The sequence below is a fragment of the Sinocyclocheilus anshuiensis genome, unplaced genomic scaffold (genome assembly GCF_001515605.1).
Source record: "Sinocyclocheilus anshuiensis isolate Anshui unplaced genomic scaffold, SAMN03320099.WGS_v1.1 scaffold555, whole genome shotgun sequence".
Classification (NCBI taxonomy): Eukaryota; Metazoa; Chordata; class Actinopteri; order Cypriniformes; family Cyprinidae; genus Sinocyclocheilus; species Sinocyclocheilus anshuiensis.
Window position 1 is genome coordinate 460,895 of NW_015552571.1, and position 27,669 is coordinate 488,563.

General features: G+C 36.6%; 3 protein-coding genes across 6 annotated transcripts in view; 2 read left to right on the forward strand and 1 right to left on the reverse strand.

Annotated features, from left to right (window-relative positions):
* Positions 1-2,852, forward strand: part of LOC107665071 (death effector domain-containing protein-like) — an 11,610-nt gene extending 8,758 nt beyond the window's left edge. The window contains exons 6-7 of one of the 3 annotated variants that reach the window (XM_016455824.1): positions 127-461; positions 2,406-2,852. In XM_016455824.1, the coding sequence (XP_016311310.1) occupies positions 127-445 (319 nt within the window). In that variant the 3' untranslated portion in view covers positions 446-461; positions 2,406-2,852. Of the gene's footprint in view, positions 1-35; positions 739-2,405 lie in introns of those variants that run through there. The other 2 variants (XM_016455823.1, XM_016455825.1) reach the window with 2 other exon arrangements.
* Positions 2,853-2,882: 30 nt separating this feature from the next.
* On the reverse strand, positions 2,883-7,386 carry LOC107665070 (UDP-glucuronosyltransferase 2A1). Its single transcript, XM_074186921.1, has 2 exons — positions 7,244-7,386; positions 2,883-5,446 (listed from the first exon to the last, which is right to left on the reverse strand). Exon 2 carries the CDS (start codon positions 5,441-5,443, stop codon positions 3,845-3,847), a length of 1,599 nt encoding a protein of 532 aa, XP_074043022.1. The 5' UTR covers positions 5,444-5,446; positions 7,244-7,386; the 3' UTR covers positions 2,883-3,844.
* Positions 7,387-9,288: 1,902 nt separating this feature from the next.
* The window catches only part of LOC107665062 (plasma membrane calcium-transporting ATPase 3-like), a 26,346-nt gene continuing 7,965 nt past the window's right edge, over positions 9,289-27,669 (forward strand). Inside the window, exons 1-19 of one of the 2 annotated variants that reach the window (XM_016455807.1) lie at positions 9,289-9,796; positions 11,793-12,350; positions 14,977-15,174; positions 15,640-15,897; positions 16,921-17,046; positions 19,592-19,720; positions 20,020-20,085; positions 20,285-20,323; positions 21,206-21,370; positions 22,065-22,279; positions 22,463-22,705; positions 22,863-23,104; positions 23,792-24,026; positions 24,232-24,411; positions 24,746-24,833; positions 25,117-25,223; positions 25,630-25,821; positions 26,301-26,514; positions 26,707-26,918. In XM_016455807.1, the coding sequence (XP_016311293.1) occupies positions 12,143-12,350; positions 14,977-15,174; positions 15,640-15,897; positions 16,921-17,046; positions 19,592-19,720; positions 20,020-20,085; positions 20,285-20,323; positions 21,206-21,370; positions 22,065-22,279; positions 22,463-22,705; positions 22,863-23,104; positions 23,792-24,026; positions 24,232-24,411; positions 24,746-24,833; positions 25,117-25,223; positions 25,630-25,821; positions 26,301-26,514; positions 26,707-26,918 (3,117 nt within the window). In that variant the 5' untranslated portion in view covers positions 9,289-9,796; positions 11,793-12,142. The remainder of the gene's footprint in view (positions 9,797-11,792; positions 12,351-14,976; positions 15,175-15,639; positions 15,898-16,920; positions 17,047-19,591; positions 19,721-20,019; positions 20,086-20,284; positions 20,324-21,205; positions 21,371-22,064; positions 22,280-22,462; positions 22,706-22,862; positions 23,105-23,791; positions 24,027-24,231; positions 24,412-24,745; positions 24,834-25,116; positions 25,224-25,629; positions 25,822-26,300; positions 26,515-26,706; positions 26,919-27,669) is intronic. The other variant, XM_016455808.1, reaches the window with a different exon arrangement.

The following is a 27,669-nucleotide window of genomic DNA, read 5'->3' on the forward strand; positions in this document are numbered from 1 at the left end:
TTTTTTTTTTTTTTACCTTCTTCCTTGTCTCACAGACATACGACTGAGGGTGCGTGCGGAGTACTGTCAGCACGAGTCGGCTCTACAAGGAAATGTCTTCTCCAACAAGCAGGAGGCGCTGGAGAGGCAGTTTGAGCGGTTCAACCAGGCCAACACCATCCTCAAATCCCGTGACCTGGGTTCCATCATATGTGATATCAAGTTCTCAGAGCTGACCTACCTGGACGCCTTCTGGCGGGACTACATCAACGGCTCACTATTGGAAGCCCTGAAGGGCGTTTTCATCACGGACTCTCTGAAGCAGGCAGTAGGCCACGAGGCCATTAAGCTCCTGGTGAACGTGGATGAGGAAGACTACCAAGCTGGCAGGAGGAAGTTACTGAGGAACCTGGTGGCAGGAGGTGCCGGTGCAGGGACGGGGAGCAGGGAGGGTCCCTTGTCCTAGTGGTGGGATTGACTCGGTAAGTGGAGGAAATTCAGAGAGACCCTGATGAGAGATTGGACACTAATGAGAAGGTATACATGGAGGGAGGGAAAGAAGAGTGAGGAATGTAAACAGAGAGGAAGTGACTCTTAAAAGAAAGATACCCTACAAGAGGCCGGGATTTGCATCTTTAGCAAATGTGGATGGAAAGAGGCGTTAAAAGTGTTCTGGAAAGTTACGTTATTTCTGTTTTATTTTGAGTATCTCAAGTTGTGGAAATAAAAGATGAAGGGGGAAGTATCGGACAAAGAAGGCATTTAGTTTCTTTTGTCTTTATTCCTGCATAATTGATACTAATGCTTTTGTTTTTAGGCCTGTGTGAATTAGTTTTTTTTTTTTCTTATTTGTGCTACATTTCCATTTAAGTCTTGTTGCACAACCGTTAGCTCTTAGTGAAATTTTCTTGGTTAAATGAAATGTGTTCGCCTCAAAGTTTAACAAAGAGTACAGGTTGCATAAGTTTGATTGACTGATTTGCCTAAAACGTCACATTGCTTCTATTCATTATGAAATAATTCCCCTGTCAATGTTGTTTAGCCATCCATGTTTTTCTGGATGTGAACTTGCATAAGCAGAATCTCCGTTTTTTTGAAAAATCACACAAAATCTTAATTTCACACTGCAACACTGCACTTTGCTTTGGAATTGTGACTACTTTATAGAGAACACATTCTCCATTTGTTTCATCGCTGAATGATTATGATTTATGATATGCTTTGTTGCAGTTCATGTTTTCATGCATGTCACTTTAATTTTCTTTTTCATTTGGTTATGGAAAAAACCTAATAATGTTGGCAAATGTTCACTTTTTATTTTTGCAACTTAATATGTGCTCTTTGTCCCGATTTTTCCAAAAAGATTAAGACATTTGGACTCTCTAGGCCTATTAATATCCATGTTTGGACCAACTTGGCACTGAAATTAATCTTCATTGATTGTTATTGGTTGAATTTCTGGGCAGAGCGTCAATTACACCACTAACTGTATAATACAGAGATATGCCTTTGTAAAGTTCAAATGCATGTGACGGCAGTATTTGATTAAGGCTTTGTATTTTCACAAAGGCACAAATTGGCTACTTTTGTTCAATCCAAAAAAAAATATGATTAGGTAGTTCTGAGAGTTCTAAAGATTTAAGCTAGTTTAAAATGTGATCTCACAATGCAGCACACATGACAGAAGCTGAACCTTTTTCTTGTCTCATGATTTTGGGGTGCTCCTTAATAGCAGTTTTTAATGTGCTATATTTATAATTTCTACTCCTATGAATTCAAGCAAATGTGTCCTGAGAAACGGCCTCTGCCAGGGTTTGTATGTTGAAATAATCTGCTGTAACCTCTGTCCAACAAGTCTTGAAAGATGACACAAAATGTGCCAACCTGAAGAGCAACCTGTGTTTTAACATGACTGAAGTGAAAGAAAAATGCCTGAGCAACATGCAATCGCAGGAAGATGTATAATTTGACTGACTTGAGTTTTTGCTATACTTTTAAAATACCAAAGCTGTTCCCAGACATTCATTCTCTCTTTAATTTCTCTCTCTTTCTTATTCATACTCTCCTCCATCTGTTAAGATATAATGAAACTGTTGAAATATTGAAAGAAAATTGGTGACTTGTGGGGTGAGTGGAACAGACGTTTAGAAAAGTTAGCTGTGGATCAATTACTGCTATTATTATTATTACTACAGAAGGAAGAAAAGCATTTTGTAATGTTTTCCTAATGGAACTAAACAAAGTTACAGACTGGTATCTATTATATAGGTTACATGTTCTATTGATTGTGTTCAAGTGTTTGTCTTTATATCTTGCATGTATATGACATTGATCCCCTTAAATATCACACAGTGAAAATTGAGCTGTGGTCTGTAGATTTGAGATATCTAGACATTTCTAACCTTTTTATACTTTGTTTTTCATAGAGAAAGAAATGGGATTGCTACTTTTTGGAGAGGTGAGATGAGTATTCTCAAAGTGACACAGTAGAACAGATGAAGACGGAGCACTTTATTTTTTACTCTATCTCAAGTATTTCACCTATTGTAACCATATATAGTAATACACCATTCCAAAATGTAGGAGACATTCGGCATCATCGGCCATCTGTCGCATTATGACTTTTGATTTTTGAATAATTTTATTTTTGTTGACCATGCCGGTGGTTGTGTTAAGTGAAATATTTAAGTGCAAAATAGACAGCTGGTTCATTCAATGTCTGTACAAATCAATAAAACAAACTGATAAATACAATCTGTTGCAATTCCTTTTTTAAAAACAAAAATATCCTGTTAGCAACACATTACTTGACCAAATGTATTTGTATGATGCGTGTAATTTTATGTATACTTATGTAGCCATTCATAGATTAATTTGTCCAAAAACAGTAGAAAAGATGAAGACGGAGCACTTTATTTTTTACTCTATCTCAAGTATTTCACCTATTGTAACCATATATAGTAATACACCATTCCAAAATGTAGGAGACATTCGGCATCATCGGCCATCTGTCGCATTATGACTTTTGATTTTTGAATAATTTTATTTTTGTTGACCATGCCGGTGGTTGTGTTAAGTGAAATATTTAAGTGCAAAATAGACAGCTGGTTCATTCAATGTCTGTACAAATCAATAAAACAAACTGATAAATACAATCTGTTGCAATTCCTTTTTTAAAAACAAAAATATCCTGTTAGCAACACATTACTTGACCAAATGTATTTGTATGATGCGTGTAATTTTATGTATACTTATGTAGCCATTCATAGATTAATTTGTCCAAAAACTGCAAATGCTGGCTCTGTGGCGTTCTCAAAACATTGCCCTGTTTGTCTGAACTGCCTGACCAAGTAACATTCTCAACCAAAAGTTGAGAAGATTACCCATGTTTTTAAACCATGGCAGATAGGGAGACATTTTGGGAAAGTTGTTTAGAAACTGCAATCTTGCAGAAATATACAATGTGATTTAATATCACCTCAAAGAAGTTATCCAATAGCATTCATATTCATCTCCATGGCACTTGCTTATGCTGCCTGGTTTTGAGCCAATCATCTGAATCTAAATGTCTGTTTGATCCCTATGAACAACACTGGCTGATGGCATCAAAAGAATGTCCACAGTCCAAAGTGTTTATAAAAGGTCTACTTTACTACATCGGTATATTTGTGCTTTAAATGTTGCTTGTCAAATTATCAATGGAGAATTATTTTTTTTAACCAGATGGAGTAGTTACAACATCTACCAGCAGGGGTTAACAGGGCCATGCTAACTAACCAAACCTTTCCAAATTGGAAGTGGTGCATAGAGCACCATTAATGATATCAGCCTTTAGCAAAAAACTAGTGTTACCAAAGACATGACTTCACTCTTTTTTGGATTTTCTTTTCTTGACAAAAACTTTCAACAATGCCCTGCTCATCAAGATCAAGAGCAGACAGACTGCTGTAAACAAACTCATTATCAGCATTAACACATCTACGCAGTAGTAGGAATACCAAGGAAGCCTGTAGGACTCGGTGCGTAAGTGTGCCGCACCCTTATGCCTCATGACAAACTCCAGCCAAAAGATGGCACTGTCCAGTGGCTTGAGCGGAGTGTCACGATGTAGGCTTGACATTCTGCGCATGTTCTTCTGGTAGGGTTGATTTTCATCCAGTATGTCCCTTAGGGCTTGTGTTAGGGTATCTACATCCAGGGCTGCGACGTCAAGCACTTGAGCCACCCCTAGGGCTTCCAGGCGAATCATGTTGTCGAATTGGTCGAAGATGAGCGGAAGTCCAAGCATCGGAACGCCATGGTAAATCGCCTCGTAGATTCCATTCGTTCCTCCGTGGGTGACGAAAGCTTTAGTTTTAGGATGGCCTAAGAGGTCGTTTTGAGGCAGCCAGTCCACTATCAGTGTATTGTTCCCCAACGTAGATGGCTTTTCCCCTACGTGCCTCCAAATCACCTTTTGTGGCAAGCGAGCAAAGGCGGAGGCGACGACTTCGGATATGTCAGGAACCAGACTTCCAAGCAGAGTACCCAAAGACATGATCACCACCCCGCGCTCTCCAGAACTCTCGACAAACTTCTCCAATTCATCTGGTAGAGGTTTGGATGGTTTGCACTGGAAGCCTCCAATGTAGACCACATTGGGCATAGTAGGACGAGGAAACTCGAATACAAAATCGACTCTCATGAGCCACAGATCTGCTCCCTGGATCAGAGAGTACACATTGGTGTTTGGGTCTATGTGTTCGCTGATAACTCCTTGATAAAGAGGCCTTGTGAGCAAATGGTCTATGTATTGGCCGATTCCATAATGCAAGAAATTCTTCATTTTATTTGCAAAGCTCATTTTATCTGTCACCCTAGATCCGATAGTTGGGATGTAAGAAAGCGGTGAGGGTGCAATTGCAAAGTGTCCTTCTGCATTTGTTATCCATCGTACATTGTACACCATTGGTAAACCCAAGTACGTGCCCAATATGACCCCTCCTGCAAAACCAGGATCAGTTAGCATCAAATCATGCTTGGACTCTTTGAGTGTTTTAACAAGCTTATTATCCTCTAGAATGGTCCTCACCATCTCAGCAGAAGACTTGTGAGACTCTTCTAAAAGAGTAATTACTTCTTTCTGCAGGGCCATGAATGACCAAACAGATCCTTCCCCTCTTTGAATGTCAATGTTTCTCTTAAGAAAGGATGCCATGTACTCGGGGTCCTCCAGGCTGGAGAGATGATCGACACGGATGGTGATGGGTGTATAGTGTGTGGTGTTCTCTGGGATGTACCAGCTGTTGGCAGAACGGACAACTGTCAGTTTGTGACCTCGCTGATGAAGCTCTCGTAGCAAAATGTCCATGTTAAGCCAGTGGCTTCCATCCACTGGGTACACCAGGATCTTCCCAGCCAGGGAAAGTGGTGGGACACTCCAAAGGAAGGCAACAAGGACAAAGATTTGGGGATGCAGCAACATTGTCTGAAAATATATGTTTGATTAGTCAGTCATAATCAAAATTTGGCTAATGGAAAATTGCTTGTGCTTATAACTTAGAAACCAATGTGGGTCCAATGTTGTTTGATAAATAAATAAATAAATAAATGAATATATATATATAATATTATTTTTGATGTTTTTATTTTTAGTTTTTTATTCAAAATCAAGTTAATTTGCTATTTTGTAAGCTGTAATAAATGGACAGATTAGTATGATTTCAGAAAGAAGGCAGTGTATAATATGTTTTCGATAATATTGTATAGTTAGTGTAATATAAGTATTATACCCATACCATATATGATTACAAACTAATATCGCTATCTCATTTTTTATTTTATTTATTTATTTTTTGTTTCTCTCCTCTGTCACTTGCAGGGGCTGCCTCCTTTACCCTATCTGAGAGAATCATTGCACATTGACCTGGCATTACTACACAATCTCAGCTGAACACATGTACAGTTTTAAAAGTTCACAGTGGGAACGAGAGAGACTAAAGGTACTAAGAGTACACCGATCATGTAACTAACACAAATATATGTCCCTGACATGTATACTAAATAGATGTGTTATGTAAAGGCTATTCATCTGAGATTACACTTTTGCATACCAATGACTTGAGCATCAAAACCTGTGTTCTGGCTAAATAGGTTGCACAGTGCAAGCAATTTAGTGATTTGCACAAATGTGTTTAAATTTATAACTGTGTAACAACTCATTGCATTGTTCACACGTGTGCATTGTTTTGAATGACACTGTGCAATAGTCTCTATTCTCTATTTTAATATGTCCATTGACTAAACTGCAAAATGGACAGAGATGGATAGTAACTGATTACATGTAATCTGGATTACGTAATCCAATTCCAAAAATTAAGTACTTGTAATTGGATTAAATTACATTTTAAAATACTGTAATCAGACAACAGTTACTTTTTTATTGATGATTACATATTATTCACACAATAGCAATAAATTATTCATAATTTATTGATTCTCACTAATTCCTCTTTTTCATCTTTTAAATGTTCCTTTCTAAAATGTCCTACTGCTTATATACACTCAGAAAGTCTTCCGGTTATGTGGACATTCACACAAAGAATGCACAATTTAAAAATAGACAAATTCACATTATTTCTTATTTACATGTAATGCAGGCATTCCAAAACTTTTTTTGTCATCTGAACATCTTTCAACTAATATATAATTACTTCAAGTACCCTGGGATTTAAAAATAAATATTTGAATAATGATCACATTTGCATGTTCACGATTCTCTGTTGGTTAATGCTCACATGACATGTAGATAAACAAATTAAGTATTTTATTTTTTATTAAGTGTTTTATGTTGATTGATGTTATTCTAAAATGACTTATTTTGATTTTCCATTTTTATGATTTAATTCATTATTAGCTTTTCATTAAACTCATGAAGCCCTTGCAGTTCATTTACAAACCCCAGTTTGGGAAACCTTCAAGTAACAATGTTTAATGCACTTCCTGTTATTAATTACAATGAATAGAACATATTTTCTTACTCTTTGTATTTTTATATCAATATGGTATGAGATCATCGTATTTAAATCAATGTGATAAATGACTTAGGTAAAACGTAATCTAAAAGTAATCAAAAAGTAGTCTGATTACATTACCTAAATCTGTAATGTAATAGGTTCGTTACTAACTACAATTTTCATGTAGTTAGGAATCAGTAACGGAGCTCTACCCAGCTCTGAAAATGGAACATCTGAAGCATGCAGACAAGTATAATGAAACACTCTACCTGGTTTGTGGCGATGTCCTGAAGAGAAGTTTTGCAACGTGAAAGAATGCCTTATAACAGTGCAGTTTTTATTCCTGATCTGGCAGGCAGCCTTGCAAACGAGCAAGCAGAGTCCGTCACTTAACGTTTTTCTTGTTTTAAAAGTGGTGGTTAGCATAGATACCGGACTGGGAACAGCATGATGTTGAACTTTGGCCCAGTACTTTTTGTACTTCCTCTGTGCGTTTATTTAGCCTAGCCTCAAAAGGGGGCTTGATCTGAATCATGTGTTTGGTGTAAGAAAGAAAGAAAGAGAGGGAGAGGTAGGCTCACAAACAGATTATGTCAGGGGATTACATACAGCACATTCCATCCACATTAAAACCTTTGAATCTAACTCATTAAAACAGGCCTTTGAGAAGAAGTATGTAATATTCAAAGCTTGGAATCAAAACACGTGTGATGGAAAACTGCACATTGTTCCACTTCTGACTCAAGGGTTTTAAAAGGAGCGCAATCATGAAGATCTATCATGATTTGGAACCAGTCAAAGAAGAATTTTCTTAGAAGCAAATACTATTCTGGATAAGCTAAAATTCCTATATTTCAGAATTTCCGTTCAATCCAAGTAGGATCTTTTTTGGTCTGGGTATAATGCTCTATTTGCATCAGCAGAGTGAGAGGGCACTTTTAAAATATACAGTCTTTATGTTAGACATCAGCTCATTGCATTTTAAAAGATTCATCACTTTCATCACGAATGGCTTCAGAAATCAAGATATCTTGTGCAGCAACATGGGATGTGACAGCTGCTGGATGCAATGCCATTCTCCTCCACTAGAGGGGATAACATTGTCACTAATTTCACTTGGATGCAGCAGAACAGTACAGGACATGAACAAAGTTCACGTAAGTGTGTCAACAAGCCATTCTTATTTATTTAATAACTTAACTTACTTCAAATTATTTTAAGTGTCTAGCATAGAGACACAGAGGACATATGCTCAGTGTTTTTACCTCATTTTTGCTTTCCCACTCTATAATTGCAGTTTAGTATTCTATACTAACATGACAAAATAAATAAACAAATAAATAAATACATAAATAAATAAAAATTGTGCAATGTAAAACAACAGCAGTGCAAATAAACTAGCAAAATAAACAATGAAATTATCAGTATGAAATTAAAAGTAAAACGACAAAGTAACAGTGCAGAGTAAATTATTAAATTTATTAAATCAGCAATTCAAATTCAAATGAACAAATTAAAGTGTGTGTGTGTGTGTGTGTGTGTGTGTGTGTGTGTGTGTGTGTGAGTGTGTGTGATATTGGGGCAATATTGTATGCAGAACAATTGTGCCAATAAAGTACTTTGAAATTGAGATGAATATTAATTGAACCAAGGCTCTTTCTCGTTCTCAAATCCTTTGTTGGGATGTTTTATTAATGGAGCTACAGGCGGCAGGCTGCACGAGCACTCGCTTTAAAATGAATGTTCAGATGCCCAGCCGAGAGAGATAGAAGTAAATGAATTCAAGTGAATTAAATGAATTATTTTTGATTATTTTTTTATTGTTATATTAGGTCATTAACCTCGTTTGGGTTCAGCCTAGTGTTTACTATTTTTGACTCTTTTTTTCTAGACATTTTTAATTATTTGTTTTATTAGTTGTCGCGTATCGTTAATATGCTAACAGGCAAAATTTCACTTTGCTGTGGTCACTTTAGCGTCTCTTCTATGACACCTAGCTCATAAATATTAATAAGGTCGTACTGACGCTGCGTGGTAATCGTCCAATGCCGAACGTCTGCTTCATGAATATTAAGTACATCATGCTAACTTATCGTAACAGCCACCCAATGGCGAATGTTCTGCTTATGAATATTGATTAGTCGTGCTGACGTTGCGTTGTTACCTTGCTTGGTTACCTTCCCAAGGCAAAAGCCCGGGTTATGATTATTAAAATCCCAGCCCTCGCCATAGTAGAATGCGTCTTTTACCGGGAAAAAGAAGAGATTGCGGAGAGAGAGAGAGAGAGAGAGAGAGAGAGAGGCCTGGATCTCGATCCGCCCCTCCCCCATCTCCCGTCCTCCAGCGCTGGGATGCTGCTGCTGCTGCTGCTGCCATCACCGAGAGATGCGCATCAAACGGCCATCATCAGCACGTAGACCCACATCTCTCCTTCACCCATCACTCTATCAATCAGCGCCAAAAATAACAGCAACGATGTGACCAAAACGAGCCTCCTTTACGTTCCCGACAGCACAATACGCCGTTTTAACCGATTAATTAATGCGGACATGGTACAGTCTCATCTGCATCATTCAGGTTTTCTTCCGCATAAGATGAAGTGCTCACCACCGTCTGCTGCCTCCTGTTCCCTTCATTTGATTTCTATTCTGCACCGTTGCGCATCATCTGCATTTGGAATAGCATAAAGGTCAAATGATGTGACTTTTATTTTTGTGTTCTCCATGATGGGCATGATTTGAGGCTAAATCACTGGATATCATTCCGGTTTTCCTGTCTTTTTTCGACTCAACGTCAAATGTCCTTGGAACATGGCCTGCGCGGTGAGTGAATATATTTGTTCACTGATACACGTTCACAAGTGCCTTGTGGTGTCAGCAGGGTGTTTTGTGTTGGGGTTGTTTATTTGTTGCAGTCCAGCGTCTGCTAATGTATAATTAAAGTGCTTTATTATTATGATTACAGTAGGTAAGCATTACATGGAAATTATTATCATCATCTACAGTATGCCCAGCGCGTTTATGCTGATATAATTCACCAAAAGATATGTTTTATGTCAGGAGGTAGGGTATTCGTGATTGTTCAACAATTGTTTTTAATGTCATAAAATAAAATAGTAATGCAGGATAAATAATCATGTAGTAGTATAAATAAAATTAACATATAATATAATAAAAATTAGTAATCACAAATATAACAGTGTTATAATTATACCTTTGACAACTCTTTAACATTTATTTAAAAAAATTAAATCTTCATTATTGTGCCATAAACTTAATTAAGAGCAGTGTATCTATAAATACCTGTATGCGTGAAACAAATGACTAGTTTTTGATAGACTGAAAAGCAGGCGATGGATGGATGTAACCTTGCTGTCTGGTTAGTTTGTGCAGCCTTTCATTTGAATCCCCGCCAAATGTTGTTGATATACATTTGTTTTACCGTCCTCTCGTTATGATTAAAACGAAAAATCCTGACACAAATGCTACAGGCACTTTTATAAACTGTGAGCAGCTGTACAGTGGACCAAGGTGAACATCTGATTCCTGAAGGTTACCAGGAAAGGGCATCATCGTCTATAAAGCGCATGTTTGTTGAGGAATCTTCTTGCCATTTTTAATAAAAGATGAGGAGGCGCGCACAGATTATGGGTTTAAATGTTCAGTAACCTAAAGTTGGTGTCACAGCAGGGAAATGGAGGCGCAGAGCTCAAGCGGATTGTAATGTCATCCAAAATTGCAGGCCTGATGGCTGGTAGTGTTGCCTTCGTAAATCTGTTCTGCAGTGGGATTGGGGAAATGTTTATGTGCGCATGCGCAGGCGTCTCGGACTGAGTAAAGGCAGATTTTGCGTCGAGAGGCGGCACTGAGGTAGCCTATATGGGTTGGGGAGAGGCGCACATACAACGCTTTCATCAAGAGAGAGTATTTCAAAAGGCGTTTAGATAAGAAGTGACTGTCCTCGGTTTCCCTCGGATGTTATGCAAACAATCCATTGCAGTAGGTGTGCGTGATGAGTTTCCCACAAACTTCCTACACCTGTGACACCTCGGGTGAGCAAAATGCCACCTTCACATTTCAGAACGTTTAAATAACCACTTCTGAGCGTTACAATTAGGAACAAATAGCAGGAACAAATAGCCTACGTTCATAATGAAATCGAAGAGAAGTGGGCATAAATTAATGGTTAAGTAGGAGATACCCACTGGGTAAAAAAGTGAACGCAAAATAAAATAATAGGCTATAACACGCTATATGACAAAGAGTCTATTAATTTATAAAGGCAGATGTTAGATGAAAAGCTGTACTCAGCTTTTGATGTGTTTTTGGTCATAAATGTCGGGGAAAGTTGTCACGTGTTTTATATGCTGCAATTTTACATAATTCGTTCTCATTATTCAACTTCCTGCAAGCCAAAATAATGATTTGATGTTTTTGTTTTGTTGGCTTTTCGATTTCTGCTGTTTTGTAATTGTTTACTGTTTAAATAGTTGGAAAAAGGTATGCCATATTTCAAACAAAATTCTTATTATATGATTTAGTATTCAAACTTTATTTAATTATTTCATGATATTGGTGATTAGCCTATGATTAATTAAACTATACATAGTTTTATAGTATACTTCTCAAATAGTGCAGCTATTTTTTATGTTCCATGATAATAATGTGTTTTTATTTTTTTATGTGACATTACATTTTAATGAAAAAAAAAATTGTCTCCAGATTTTATTGTTGCATTTTGATGTTTCAGAGCTGTGTGTTTTTGGTTTAAGCAAGTTCAGCAGTGCACTTTTAACATTCTTCTTTTTTTGTTCCTCAGGTTTTGTTCCAACGCTATTCCTGTGTCACTAGATCCCCTTTATTGTTTAATAATCAGTAACACTTGCTTCATTTGGTCTTCATAGAGATGGATTGGCACAATGGCTACCACTTTATTTGCTGACTTTTTTGTTTATGGGGGGATATTTCAGGGGAACCCCAGCTACCACACCATAGAATAGAAAACCCCAAACAATCTAACAATTCATGTCTCAGTACGGAGAACTACACAGAGAACATCTTAGAAATAGGTGAGGAGGAATATAAATAAGACAAAAGAGATCACACATTTTCCCAGGTACCCATCTTTTAGCTCATAGCATAGTCGTCTTCCACAACCAACACACCATCATGGGGGATCTGGGCAATAGCACGGTAGACTTCCACCCTAAGAAGCCAGGGATGGACAAAGGAGGTCATGAGGGAGATTTCGGGGTGACAGTTGAGGAGTTATGCTCGCTGATGGAGCTCAGGGGAGCCGAGGCCCTGCAGAAGATCCAGGAGAACTACACAGACACAGAAACCCTCTGTCACAGACTCAAGACTTCACCTGCAGATGGTGAGTAGTACTAGTTTGGACATGACCATGTCACTTGCTAATTACATCACACGTGCATCCTGAAACAGACAGACATTTTCAGCTATTATAAAAAGTTTGTGGTCATTTACTCACTCTCAGGTCATTCAAAACCGAATGATTTTATTTCTTTCGTGGAACACAAATGGAGAATTATACTGATTGCTGTGTACCATGCAGTTAGTCCCTATGGGGACTGAGGCTTTTATCAGAAAAGATACGAAAGCACCATAAAAGCCTCATAAAATTGCTCCATTAGACTTGTGAATTACGTATTCATATAGATCTTCTGTAGCTCTACAATAGTTTTGTGTCAGGAACGGACCAAAATTTAAGTAATTATTCACTGATAAGACTTTTAATGTAGTGCACAAGTTGTATGGACCATTTTTATGATACGTTCATGCTTCAGTCCCCATTAATTGTTATTGCATGGGAAATGGCAACCAGTTCAGTTCTTCAAAACTGATCTTTTTGTGCATCGCAAAAGAAGGATTTTCTAAACAAAGGTTTGGAATGACATGAGGATGGGTAAATGATGACAGAATTCATTTTTGAGTGAAACAGTCCTGTAAATCCAGATGCACCTATATTCACAAACACTCCTTTTCAAAACAAGCCTGTCTTCACGGAAAGAATACCAAATGCCAGGTGCCTTTATCTGCCTTTGAAAGCAGATATCCCTGAAGAGCACCTGGTGTTGAATTTTATTCTACATTTTTCGCAGTAAAAACGAAACACCTTGCATTGCCCATGTTATCAGATGAGAGCATCTCTCTGTAATGCTGTTTTTGGAGTAGTTTTTGTATTAAGAAATTCAAGAAAATTCTTGATTCTTCCAACAATATGTATTTATGATATACAATATGTTGCTTTATAGGTAAAAATGGAGCATGCAAGTTTTGATAAATCATTTTGAGTAGTTAATAAAAATAATAAAGCTGAAATAAAAAATCTAGATATTAGAGGAAACCCTTAAGTTAAAATTAGAAATGTTGCTTCAGCAACTGATATAAGTTTAAGCACTAAATTTACTAAAATTAAACTGAAATAAAAATGAATAAAATCTATATAGAAAAACAAAATTAATACAAATCACAAAATCACATAAAACGTCCTAAAATTTAAAAAGAAAACTGAAAATGTAAAAATAAAAGGTAATTTAAAAATACTATAGTAGTATATAAATAATATTCAAATAACACTGAAGCATATGCAAACTCAAACTGCACTTTAAAAATAAAAAATATTGAAGTAGTATCATCATTAGACAATATCAAAGCTCTTATATTCTTCTGCCATATGCTACTGTGGTGTTGCATAATAAATCTACATTCATAATTTGAGAAGGATACTGTGCTTGTATAGCATTTTTCTATTCCTCCATATTTCATGCTTGGAATGATCAGAAACAGACTAAATAAAACCACGGTGTTTAGTTTGCTAGGATTTAAACTTTCAAAGTAACATTAAAAAATAATTTTGCTTGGAATCTTTTATTGCAGCAGCTATTCTGGGTAGATAATCCTACTTTGCGCTCTGATAATCACATTGATCCGCATCTTGTTCTGACCACTTGCTTTCAGACCAAGTCATGCGATCTGCCTGCATCGCTATTTGGCAGCCATGTTGAGGTTACTTTTAGTTTATTGTAAAACGCTTTCCCCTCCTTTTAATGCTGCTCTTTGAAAAACCACTCTTCAGAAAGCGTGACAGGGATACAAAAAGAGAAGCTTACGGGCATGGATGGAAAGATGAAAGGGTCAAAAAAAGGGCTGGATGTACTGCAAAAGTCTTTCAGTTCTGGTAGTCCGTGGAAAGAGGATTGCATTGGTGTTTCTCGGTTGTCTTAATTTACTTGCGCATATTGTGCCAAACAGAGACTGAATGAATTAATCGGGGCAATTGGAATGAGTTAGGGAAATGATTTCCTACAACCCGTTGGAGTAACTCAATTAGGTTTTACAGTGAGTGAAAGGGAAGCTCTGATGGGAGATGAGAGGTTGCCAGGGGCAGCAGGTGATGATTGGCAGGGTGAGGATGCAGAGAGCGTTACAGTCTGTCTGGGTCTTGCTGCCAAAAATCACACCCTGTGGTGCATCCGAAACACACTGACTTTACCGTCTGTGCCCTGTGTTCTCTTGTTATGTCCTCTCCCCTCCCTTCCTGTCACCCTAAGAGGTCAGGGATTGGTGCTAACAGAATTGAGTGATGACTAATGAGCATCCAGGAAGTTCTCAAAACCATTTGCATAGAGAAAAACCCATTAATACATGAATTGTGGTTTTTAAGCACCATAACTCTGATTTACACCAGTATACATGTTCTTAGGCTGATTATTTGGTTATTTTACTGTTTTTATAACTGACATTAATATTAATTAGGGTTGCAAAAAGGTGGAAAATTTCCAGTAAATTTTGGAAACTTTCCAGGATTTTTTGGAGTCTTCCGGGAATTTGGGAAAGTTTCTGGAATTTACTGGAAATTTTCCACTCCTTTGCAACCCTAATAATAATATAGCAATTCACGTCTCATAGAATTTCAATTGTTTCATTAGTAAGATTTGATCGGTGACAATGATTTTAAGCACCATCTTTCCCTCCAAAAGGATTATCGGACAATCCTGCGGACCTGGAGAAACGTCAGCAAGTGTTTGGAATGAACTTCATCCCTCCTAAGAAGGCCAAGACCTTCCTTCAGCTCGTGTGGGAGGCTCTACAGGATGTTACCCTTATAATCCTGGAAATAGCGGCCATTATTTCCCTCGGACTGTCCTTTTACCAGCCGCCAGGAGGGGACAGTGAAGGTGAATTGGGCTCGAAGTATTCAGTGAAAAAAAAAAAAAGTACAAATGTTAAAAAATGCAAACATAATCTGACCATAAAAGGGATTTCTGGCCTTTCATCAGAAGCTCAGGGAAGACGTTATATGCTTCATGTCGTGGCCCCATTAGAATTTCAATAATGTAACAGTCTGGTGACCCTTACCCTGCTAATATTAACACTGCTACTTGTACATGCTTATATCAAGACATTTTTCAGATTTTCATCCCTAAAATGGTCTTGTGTGTCCTTTTGAATGCATTTTTAAAGTAATCCTGAGTGTAAGTACCAGTATAGTCACATAGATAGCTAAGAAAACAAAGAGTATAAGGAATGGAGTGAGAGATGATGGATAGATAAAATAATATAAAGGATTACAAGTAGACACTCAAACTCGCTGTCCTCTCCCACACATTTTTACCTTTCCATCTCTTTCTCTTTCTCTCCAGCGTGTAGTAATGTGAGTGCAGGTGCGGAGGACGAGGGAGAGGCGGAGGCGGGCTGGATCGAGGGTGCAGCTATCCTGCTCTCGGTGCTCTGCGTGGTGCTGGTGACAGCGTTTAATGACTGGAGCAAAGAAAAGCAGTTCCGTGGCCTGCAGAGCCGTATTGAGCAGGAGCAGCGCTTCGCTGTGGTGCGGAACGGCACGGTCATTCAAATCCCTGTGGCTGAGATGGTGGTGGGGGATATTGCCCAGGTCAAATATGGTCAGTAGAGACCCTTCAAAATTTGCTCCACAAATCGTCTTATATGAATGCATCTTACATTATGAATGAATAAATGCTTCATAAATTTGGGTGGTGCGAAACTCACATGGGGTGATTCTTTATTAAAAACTTTAAAATCTTTAGGAGTCTTGTCTCTATTAAAAGTGTACTGTTAAGTTCCTGTGATCCCTACAAAATGACTGTTTGCTTAAATTCTTTATGAACTCATCATTTATAAAATTAACGAAATGTAAACAATGCTAATGCTAATTCTAATTCTAATTTTGTATAATTATAAACAAATTTTAAATGTATACGTTTTTATATAAACAATATAATTAAAATAATATAAATTAATTATTCAAGTATAGAGTATATGTACATGTTTATCTATCTATGTGTCTATGTATATATAAAAATGTATTTATATATATTATATATAAAATATATATAAAATTCATTCAAATAGCGAACAAATAATGCATATAATCAATTTGTATTATATTGTTTCTATAACAAATAATTAAAATTACACTTAAAATTGTACATGTATATAAATTATAATTAAAATTATTTTGATATAAAGTATTAAAGTATATAAATGCATTCTAAAATTAAAATAAATGATTTATACATAAATTTATAATCGGTTTACTGTATTAGTATTATATTATTCATATATTCATATAGCAAATCCTTAAAATTAAAATTGTGCATGTATATAAATTATAACAAATTATTTCTGTAAAATTAAAATATATAAATTGCATTCAAAAACTATTTATACATAAATTTATAATCGGTTTACTGTATTAGTATTGAATTATTAATATAGCAAATTCTTAAAATCTTACTTAAATTGTGCATGTGTATAAATTATAATAATATATATTATTTAAAATATATATATAAAGGATGTGAAGATGCCTTTGAATAATTAATTTTTTAATTTTGGTCATTAAAGGTAGTAGTACTCAAGGGCTTGTAAGATTGATCTGTTGCTGTCACTCTGGGGTCTCCTAGGCGACCTCCTGCCTGCGGATGGTATTCTCATGCAAGGGAACGACCTCAAGATCGATGAGAGCTCCCTCACTGGAGAGTCTGATCACGTACGCAAATCCATTGACAAGGATCCCATGCTGCTGTCAGGTAGGGAGTAAAGGGTATATAAGTGAACATATGTTTGCGTGGAATTGTGTGGACTGGGTCGGCCATATGGCCATAGGTTGTGATGAATGTTTGTGTGTGTTTTTACATAAATATTTCTGGATATTCAAAACCATATAAATACTGAAAGATATTCACCATCTGTTTAAGAATTCAGATGATCCGGGATGCGAACAAATCCTAGTGGTTAAAAATCCAGGCTTGAACATGCAAAGGGTGTTTTGTTTGCTTGAGCAGGATGCTTATTCCCAGGGGCACAATTCCCTTTACTTATATGGTAACATCACGTGTGTAGTATACTGTAAGCCTTCACAGAATTACCAGTATCAATTAATTTAGGCTGACACTATTGCAATCCATCTGAATTGAACCAATTTGCTGTTTGGGAGGATGGGGATTTTGCAAAGTATTCTGTCAATACTTTAACACTCAGGTTGTGCAGTGCTTGGGCTAAATCCCATTGACTGGTTTAATGAGAGAACGTCCCTTAGGTCTGATAAACAGGTTAATCAGCTTCCTCCTCATCTCTGCTTCCTGGAGAAAGGCTCAGATTTGTGTTTGGCCCTCTAGAGACCTGCTCTGCTACTTCTTTCTAATGATCGCAGTTCACCAGAGCAGCAGCTGTTTCTTCACTTGGCCACACACGCAGCGTTACCCCACGACCTCAACATAATCAAGTGTGAAAAATGGGAAATGGAATCTATGGAAACATAACATGTTTTTAGACATTTAATGTGAAAAATGCATGTGTAACATGATTAGAGTGGACTCGCATAGATAAATTGACATTAACGAAGAATAATGAATACTAATTTGTAGCAAAGAAAAAAATCTGAATATCGTTTACTCCCGTCCCTTGAGTGTCCAAGTCAGAATCACAATTTCTTGAATTGCCTGTATTCTCAGTAACAAACTAAAATGGTTTAGTAAATGATTCAAACAAATGCTGTACTTTTATTGGAGCATTGGCTGCTGAAAATTCAGCTTTACCATAAATTGCATTTTAAAATAAAGAGCAAGACTATCTGACCTTTTGTACAAAGGTCTCTTAATGATCAGTGTTATTTATTTGATTAATGACCTAGAAATAGTAAATATTTCTTAATCATTTTACATCGTAACTGTTCCTTGTTCAAAATCCTGAACTTCTATGGTTATTCCAGGTTTAAATAAATAAAAAAAACAAACAGTTTATTATTTGATGTGATCTCATATGATATATGATGGTAGATTGAAGTATAGCAGTACTGGATCAGTTCCAGCCTGTGTAGTCAGTTCTTAAGGTCATTGAGGAGGTGGATGGCCTGAGGGAAAACTTGTTTTGAAAGCAGGAGGTTCTTAATTTAAAACAGCTTTGATTTATCAGGATGAATTTGGGAAAATGTAGTGAAACTCTTGTGCAGACTAAGATGTTTTCTCAATAAGGATCTCTTGCTTCATGTTTCTCAACTTTAAGATGACTAGTTTCCGTGAAGATGTTTTGTTTTTATTGTCAAAGCCTTTTTGTCGTTCATCAGCGTGTGCAATTAATCATCAAGGGGTGCATATTATTTTCTCAGTCATTATGGGAGAGTCATCTCTTCTCACCATGTATGTTTGAAGGCTTCTGTTGTGAAGAAGGAAATGCATGCTGCACAAAATAATGCTCTTAATCAGTAGTTCTGTTTTGTTTATCTCTGTAAAAATATCTTCTCTCATTGGCAATAGACATAAACCTCACCGATTGGGGTAGGAAAAACAAACTGAATCCAATAAAAAAAAAAAAATGTTATTGTAACACATTATTTGTATTTTATGTAGTTAGGTTTTTTTTTTTTTTTACAGCTATCTTTTTAAGTGTGTTTTGATATTTCTTTCTGGAAAACAAGACAAATAATGGTAAACAAAGCAAGAATTAATGTGCATTGAATCAGGGAACAAAGAAGCAATCTAGTTCAGTTTAATTGTATTACACACTAAAAGGAAAGGCCATGGAGGAGACTTCAGCTTTAATTCTGATCCTTGGTTTAGACAAGTGCAGGGGCTAGTGTGAGCACAACAAATAACATCAATACATTAAACGAGGCTATCCATGACTCATACAATTGATTGGGCATCGATGAAATAACAGTGTAGGCTTATATTTCCCCTTAACCTCACCTTAAAATTGCAAAGTCCTGTAGATTAAGTAAGCGTTCTACAACTGAGCTGTTTTTAATATGAATTTAAAAGATTTTTATGACACTTTGAATTCCTTGAAATCATTATTTGTATAAACATTTACATGTAATCAGTTGTTTTAGATTAAACATGCTCTAACTGGAGACACCTGAACTTCTAGTCATTTATAAAGGTTTTTATGTTCAAAATAGATATTACAATGAATACTGAAGTCCTTTAGTCAGTAGCTAACCATCTTGAGTCACAAGATGGTGCCAATAAGCTATTTTAATTTGAATTAGTATAAACATGTAATTGCTTTCAATTAGGGAAGGGAAGAGTTGTGAACAAATTGTTGAAAATATTTACTGCAAAAAAATCTTCTCAGGCACTCATGTAATGGAGGGATCGGGGAAAATGGTGGTGACCGCTGTTGGTGTCAACTCTCAAACGGGAATCATCTTCACCCTCCTGGGGGCCGGAGAGGTGGAGGAAGAGAAGAAAGACTGCAAGAAAGGTTGGCGTCTGTCAGTTCTTTAAAAGTATTTTATAAATGCTTAAAAGTTGAGCATGATTAAACATGCACATCATAAAAGAAAAATCCATTTTGCTTGAATACCCACATAGAATTATCCAGATACAAAATGTCTAATGGTCTGGGTCAATTCTATTTCAATGCATTGAAATGCTCAGAAATTTTGCTCACTCATTTGAGTTGATTTTTCATTGCTTTTGTTCAGCATTTAGGTTTTGTTTTATGTCTTTACATACCACCTTCGTTTTTGTCCTGTCCTCTGTTTCCAACAATTCTATCAGAGGTCAATAGTAATTCATCCACGCAGTTCCCCAGTGTTGAAGCCAAAGAACACACCATCATAAATGGTAGGTGACATTCACAATAGAGAGAGATGACTCATAAACAGACATCCTGGTTTAACTCTCCATATCTGTCAAATATTATCGCTCCATGTTTTATGTTTTCTTTCTCATGCACGTTATTGTTCTCTCATGTCAGCTACATTGACCTCAAGCAGCAGAAACGATATTTGTTTTGTTTAAATGTCTGCATTAACCTTCACAGGGAAACAAGACGGGACCCTGGAGAACAATCAAAATAAAGGTGACTTTCCAACGTGATCTCATGATAATTTGTATGTATTTTACGTAAAATGTGGTTCTATAAAACGTACATTTACTTACGTTTTTACAGGCACTAAAACGTACAATACTGACGTATTAGTCATTTGCGTTTTATCCTTTCATATTCGCTATAAAATGGTAGGTTTAGGTTTGGGGGTAGGTTAAGGGGTCTGAAAATCTAAATTGCATATTAATAAAATGATAAAAATGCATATTCGCTATAAAATGGGTAGGTTTAGGTTTGGGGGTAGGTTAAGGGGTCTAAAAATCTAAATCGCTTATTGATAAAATGATAAAAATGCATTGATATGAATATCTTAATGATATAAACGATACGTAAATATTTTTACGTTTTTTAGCTAAAAATACGTTGCGATTTGTACGTTTTAAACGTTGAAATACGTCTAAATTGTACGTTTTAGCATTAATAAAAACTCACAAAAGTGTACGTTTTGTGCTTGTAAATGTTACGTATTAATACCTACGTATAAACATGAGACCAGGCTGGACTTTCAGGACTGAATTAGAATCGAGTTACGATCACTTTTAAGAGGCATGTTCAGATTGATTTATGGCAAGATAAAATCATTATTATGATCAACTATTTTCAGAATGAAAACTGCATCCTGCACAGTATATACTGAATGCTGCCTTTATTATGAATTTTAGATATTAATTAATATATTTTTTTAAATGACTTATGTCATGACAGTCAGTTCAGATAGTGATATTGTGCATACTGTGTGCAGTATACATACTGCAAACTACAAAAAAATGTTCTTTGCTATTCTGTGTAGTTTGCTATTTCTAACGGTTACCTATAATTCTGCTTGCCTGATCACTTTGTCTCCACCCACTATAGCTAAGAAACAGGATGAGGCTGTTGCCATGGAGATGCAGCCTTTGAAGAGTGCAGAAGGTGGGGAAGTGGAGGAGAAAGAGAAGAAAAAAGCCAGTGTGCCCAAGAAGGAGAAATCAGTTCTTCAGGGCAAACTCACCAAGCTCGCAGTGCAAATCGGGAAAGCAGGTGGGGAGGTCTAAAGTTAGGTCAAGTTCTTCTGATCGTATTGGCTTGCCAAGTCAAGCGTTATTTTTGCTCATACTTAGGGATAGGAGTTTTACTGAACCTCTAAGTAATATTCTACTGTTCAAAATTTTGGGGTCAGTAAGATTTCTATTTATTTTTTTTATTTTTTTTTATTATTATTTTGTAAAAAGAACAGTTGGTCTCTTTCTTAATTCAGTTTGTTTTTGTACCACCCAAGGTAAATGAATATTATCAAGTGGGTATTTTAAGGTTATTGCTTGATAAAAAAAAAATGGTATTATTTAGATAGATTTTCCGCATTTATGGGACTCATACATAAATTCTGATGTTATACATTACCATGAAGACTGGAGTAATGACTGCTGAAAATACAACTTTGCCATCAAAGGAGTAAATTATATTTAAATAAAAAAATAGAGAGTTATTTTAAATGGTAATGTTATCTCTCTATAATACTGTTTTGATCATTTTTTGATCAAATAATTACATTGTTGCTGAGCATTGAACTTCTTTCAAAAACTAAATTAGTAAATCAACCCCAAACACTTGGTAGTGTATATTTCGGTCAGTAATTCACCCAATTAATTATACATGATATCTCAAAACAGTGTGGCTCTTTGAGGAGAGGTGTGCTATTATATTTCTAAGCAATTACATGTATGATTTATTTCAGGTCTGGTGATGTCCGCCATCACTGTGATTATCCTGATGCTGTACTTCGTGATCGAAACGTTCGTCATTCAGGGACGGGCCTGGCTGACAGAATGCACGCCTATTTATGTGCAGTACTTTGTCAAATTCTTCATCATCGGAGTTACAGTTCTGGTGGTGGCTGTGCCAGAGGGTTTGCCACTGGCTGTCACCATATCATTGGCCTACTCCGTAAAGGTCAGAGTCAAAAATTAATAATTGGTATTTTCTGACAAGTTATGTTGAAGAATGCACCTGCTTTTGTAACGTTCAGTCCATCATAGAAGTGTCATTTACACACACACACACACACACACACACACTCATATTGGCAAGTGCCACTAACATTTTAACGCTCTTCCTATTAATGCCTTTCCATAGAAAATGATGAAGGACAATAACCTGGTGCGTCATTTGGACGCATGTGAGACTATGGGCAATGCCACGGCAATTTGTTCAGATAAAACGGGGACCCTCACCACTAACCGGATGACAGTAGTGCAGATTTATGTAGAGGACCAGCACTTCCGCGACATCCCAAGACCAGACCAGATTAACCCAAAGACACTGGAGCTCATCACCAGTGCTGTTGCTGTGAACTGCGCCTACACCTCCAACATAATGGTGAGAGTACTTTAGTAAAAGACTATATACTTGAGCACTAAACCTTTGCAGTAATCCATGAGAGGCCATGCATCACAGTGATATCACTGCAGTTTATGACTGTCATTTCATGCTTTCATTTACTCTGTCTTCCACTCTTTTCACCTCTTCTTCCCAGGCTGCAGATAAGGAAGGTGGGCTGCCCAAACAAGTGGGTAATAAGACAGAATGTGCTCTGCTGGGACTCGTGCGGGACCTGAAGCAAGACTACCCAGCTGTGAGGGAGCAGATCCCAGAAGAGAAGCTCTATAAAGTCTACACCTTTAATTCTGTCAGAAAATCCATGAGCACTGTCATTCAGATGCCTGATGGAAGCTTCCGCTTATACAGCAAAGGAGCCTCTGAGATCCTGCTCAAAAAGTAACTAACATTTCTTTTTCAAATAAATGCTTTTCTACTTTGTGTTTATCAAAGAATCCTGAAGAGAGACATTGTATTGCAGTTTCCCCACTTCTGTTTTCAACATTGATGATAATAAGAAATGTTTCTTGAGTAGGAAATCAGCATATTAAAAAAAATTCTGAAGGATCATGTGACAGTGAAGACTGGAGTAATGTCTATTGAAAAGTAATCTTTGGCTTCACAGGAATAAATTGTTTTAAAATATATTAAAGATTATTTAAAAACTTTAAATTGTAAAAATATTTCACAGTATTACTGTTTTAACTGCATTTTTTGATAAACACAGCCTTGATGAACAAGAATCTTTTCAAATGCTAGTCTATTTTAGTTATACTATTTATTATAATACTTAGTTGTGATTTTGATAATCAACGTTTTGTGAAGGTTAAGCATCTTATTTCACTGGCCATTTGTTAAAAATGTTCAAACTAAAGATTACTACTTTCTTCAAGGCCTAATTTGTACCTAATTGTGAAAAGTAGCAAATAAAACAAATATTTTTGTTGCCACAAATTTTGAAATTAATTTGTTAAACAAAGTTTTCTTTTTCTGAAAATTAGTACCATGCAAATTTTGAAAAGTGCAGTCTTTGTCAAAAATACACTGTAAAGATAAATTAATTAAACAGTTCTGCCTTCATCTTAGGTGCTCGTTCATCTTGGGCCGTGATGGTGAAACTCGTGCTTTTAGGCCACAGGACAAAGATGAAATGGTGAAGAAAGTGATTGAACCGATGGCATGCGATGGCCTTCGTACGATTTGCATTGCTTACCGAGAGCTCCCAGCTGACCCCATGCCAGACTGGGACAACGAGACAGACATCGTCTCCAACCTTATCTGCATCACAGTGGTCGGCATTGAAGACCCTGTTCGACCTGAGGTATACAGACCAGTTTACTGTCTTGGATGTCTGTGTACTCTTCATGTTTCAGTCTCTCTCTCCTATTTACCTGAGAAACCGTACATACCCTGAACATAACTTCTGAAAATTATTACGACTTCATAAGAAGTCTTAAAATGCTGTATATGAGGCATAATTATGATATTGATATCTGTTCTGATTTGCTGATTATAATTCTAATCAGGTCCCAGAAGCCATCAGGAAGTGCCAACGAGCAGGCATCACGGTGCGTATGGTGACGGGTGACAACATAAACACTGCACGTGCCATCGCTGCCAAATGTGGCATCATCCATCCTGGCGACGACTTCCTGTGTATGGAAGGGAAGGACTTCAACAGGCGAATCAGAAATGAGAAAGGAGAGGTATACTTCCAAGTTTTGTAGTTATGTACAGAACTTATGCAGGAACTATTTCTATATAAATCAGCATATTAGAATAATTTCTGAAGGATCATGTGACACTGAAGACTGGAGTAATGACTGTTGAAAATTCTGCTTTGCCATCACAGGAATAAACTACATTTTATAATCTATTACATTTTAAAATAATATTTCATTATTATTATTATTATTATATGAATATATTAATATAATATAATAATATGACTGTTTTTACTGTATTGAGATCAAGTAAATTCATCCTGGGTGAGCATAAGAGTATGGTGATGTGTTTTTTCCCCCCAACTTTTTGTTGCAGATTGAGCAAGAGCGCATTGACAAAATTTGGCCCAAGCTCAGAGTTCTTGCTCGTTCCTCCCCTACAGACAAACACACACTAGTCAAAGGTGAGTCTCTTCGTCAGTTGAGTTCATACCTTGTTCCTATGGGGATGATTACCTCTCCATTATGTCCTTAATGGAATTCCCTTATAATCACTTACAGTACAATACAGTATAGTAAAGTGATATAATGACATTTATGCTGACTTGAGTAGAGATACCAAGCTCTTCAGGATGTCAGTGGTTTGGGTAATGGTTTTCTAACCATTTTTGCCAACTTTGCATTACAGATATTTTGGTCTTGAATCGATTATTAGGATTTTTTCTTTTGTGTGTGTCTTGTGTTCAGGTATCATAGACAGCACCATTGTAGAACAAAGGCAGGTGGTTGCAGTCACTGGTGATGGCACAAATGACGGACCTGCTCTTAAGAAAGCTGATGTGGGGTTTGCAATGGTGAGAAGATCCATCCACTAAATATGTGAAACATTGCCATCTATTTTTGAGGTTCTGTTACACATAGTGTAATGATAAACCCAACTGAAGCTAAATAATGAGACATTCAGTGCGCATGAATGTTGCTTTTACACTAGATGTTTTGATTTGGCTCCGGTTTGGTTGACAGTAAAGTTTGTTTCTTAGATTAGCATGAAAGCCATCCTTCAAACCATACGTCAAGTTAATTGGAAAAGTTAATATGAGATGCAGTGCATATCAACTGGTATACACAGATTGAGAATGCACCAAGTGTGAAAACAAAATTGTGACTCTTATGTTTTAAATTCAATGTTAAATTGAAGCATACCAGATTTAAAGATGTCTGAATACTCAAAAATAGTAATTGATTTCTCTTTTTGCATAGGGCATTGCTGGTACAGATGTGGCCAAGGAGGCCTCTGACATCATCCTGACGGACGATAACTTCTCTAGCATAGTAAAGGCTGTGATGTGGGGAAGGAATGTGTATGACAGCATCTCCAAGTTCTTACAGTTTCAGCTCACAGTGAATGTGGTGGCTGTCATAGTAGCCTTCACTGGTGCCTGCATCACGCAGGTACATGCATACACACACACACACACATATATATATATATATATATATATATATTTCTGTTTCAAATAAATACCGTTCTCTTGAACTTTCTATTCATCCTGAAAAATGTATATCAGGGTTTGCACAAAAATATTAAGCAGCACAACCATCAAGGGCACCAAATCAGTATTTTAGAATGATTTCTGAAGGATAACACTAAAGACTTGAGCAATTCTGATGATAATTCAGCTTGAACATCACAGGAATCAATTAAACTTTAAAATATACTGAAATAAAAAACAGGTTTTTACTCTGTTAGCGATCACATAAATTCAGCCTTGGTGGGCTTAAGAGACCTCTTTCAAAAACTTTAAATTTCTTACTGACCTGAAACATTTGAATGGTAGTGCATATATGCACTAATATAACCTGACGTTTAAACTGTTTTATTTATTTATTTATTTGTTTATTTATTTTTTGGTCTGTTTTTGTGTATGTAGGATTCACCCCTTAAGGCTGTGCAGATGCTGTGGGTCAATCTGATCATGGACACATTTGCTTCTCTGGCTCTTGCCACAGAGCCACCCACCGAAGCATTGCTCCTGAGGAAGCCCTATGGCCGAAACAACCCCCTCATATCCAGGACCATGATGAAGAACATCCTTGGCCATGCAGTTTACCAGCTCATCATCATCTTCACCCTGCTCTTTGTAGGTACGGTACTTTGTGCACTGTTTCTGTCAAAGGATTTGATAGATACATAAGCTCTGTTGTCTTCTGAAATCTACAAGGATGTACAATTAATATGTGTCAAATTAGTAATAGTCAACATTATATATTGTTTTAATTTATTGGTTTCAGTTGATATTGTATATTCATGTCATCTTTTCCTGACCTTTTGCTCAGGTGAGAAGATCTTTGACATAGACAGTGGACGTAACGCTCCACTTCACTCTCCTCCCTCCGAGCATTACACCATCATCTTTAACACCTTTGTCCTCATGCAACTCTTCAATGAGATCAATGCCCGTAAGATCCATGGAGAGAGGAACGTTTTTGATGGAATCTTTTCAAACCCTATCTTCTGTTCAATTGTGCTGGGGACCTTCGCAATACAGGTGAACGCATACAAATCTCTAGATATAAAAGTCTAGATTCATTGATTTACGTTTCTACTTGTTTAATTCAATTCAATTCAAGTTTATTTGTATAGCGCTTTTCACGATAAAAATCGTTGCAAATCAGCTTTACAGAAAATTAAGTTTCTACAATATATAGTAGTAGCTTGTCCGTGGTGACTATGTCAGTTAATGTACATATGGCAGAAATGTACGGTAAAATTCAGTTAATGACGTCACGTAATCAAACAGACGATGAACACTATAAAAAGCAATTATTATATGTTGCAATCAAACTTGTAGCAAAATTTGGTAGTTTATGTTGTTTCAGGGTTGGAAAACTGAGTTTTGCGACCTTAGGGAGCGTGATGGATTGTAGCGTGGTAGCAGGCTAGTTAGGTGCGCAGGAGCTAAACCATTAATGGCCTTGTAGGTAAGTAATAATATTTTGTAACTGATACAGAACTTAATAGGTAGCCAGTGCAGAGACTTTTTCTGCTACAGGTAACAACTCTTGCAGTAATTTAATGGGTGCAGGATCTAATAAACATGATGTTGGTTTAGATGCAGTGGTAAGTTTATTTAGCTCTTCCTGTCCTATAGTTGTAAAGCACTGCAGTTTATCTTTTAGTGCGATGAATGAAGCTGAAGTACTAGACGCTGTTGAATCTAAATTTGTTATTGTATTTCTGATGTTATCTATTTTATCAGTGAAGAAATTCATAAAGTCATTACTATTAAACTGTGAGGG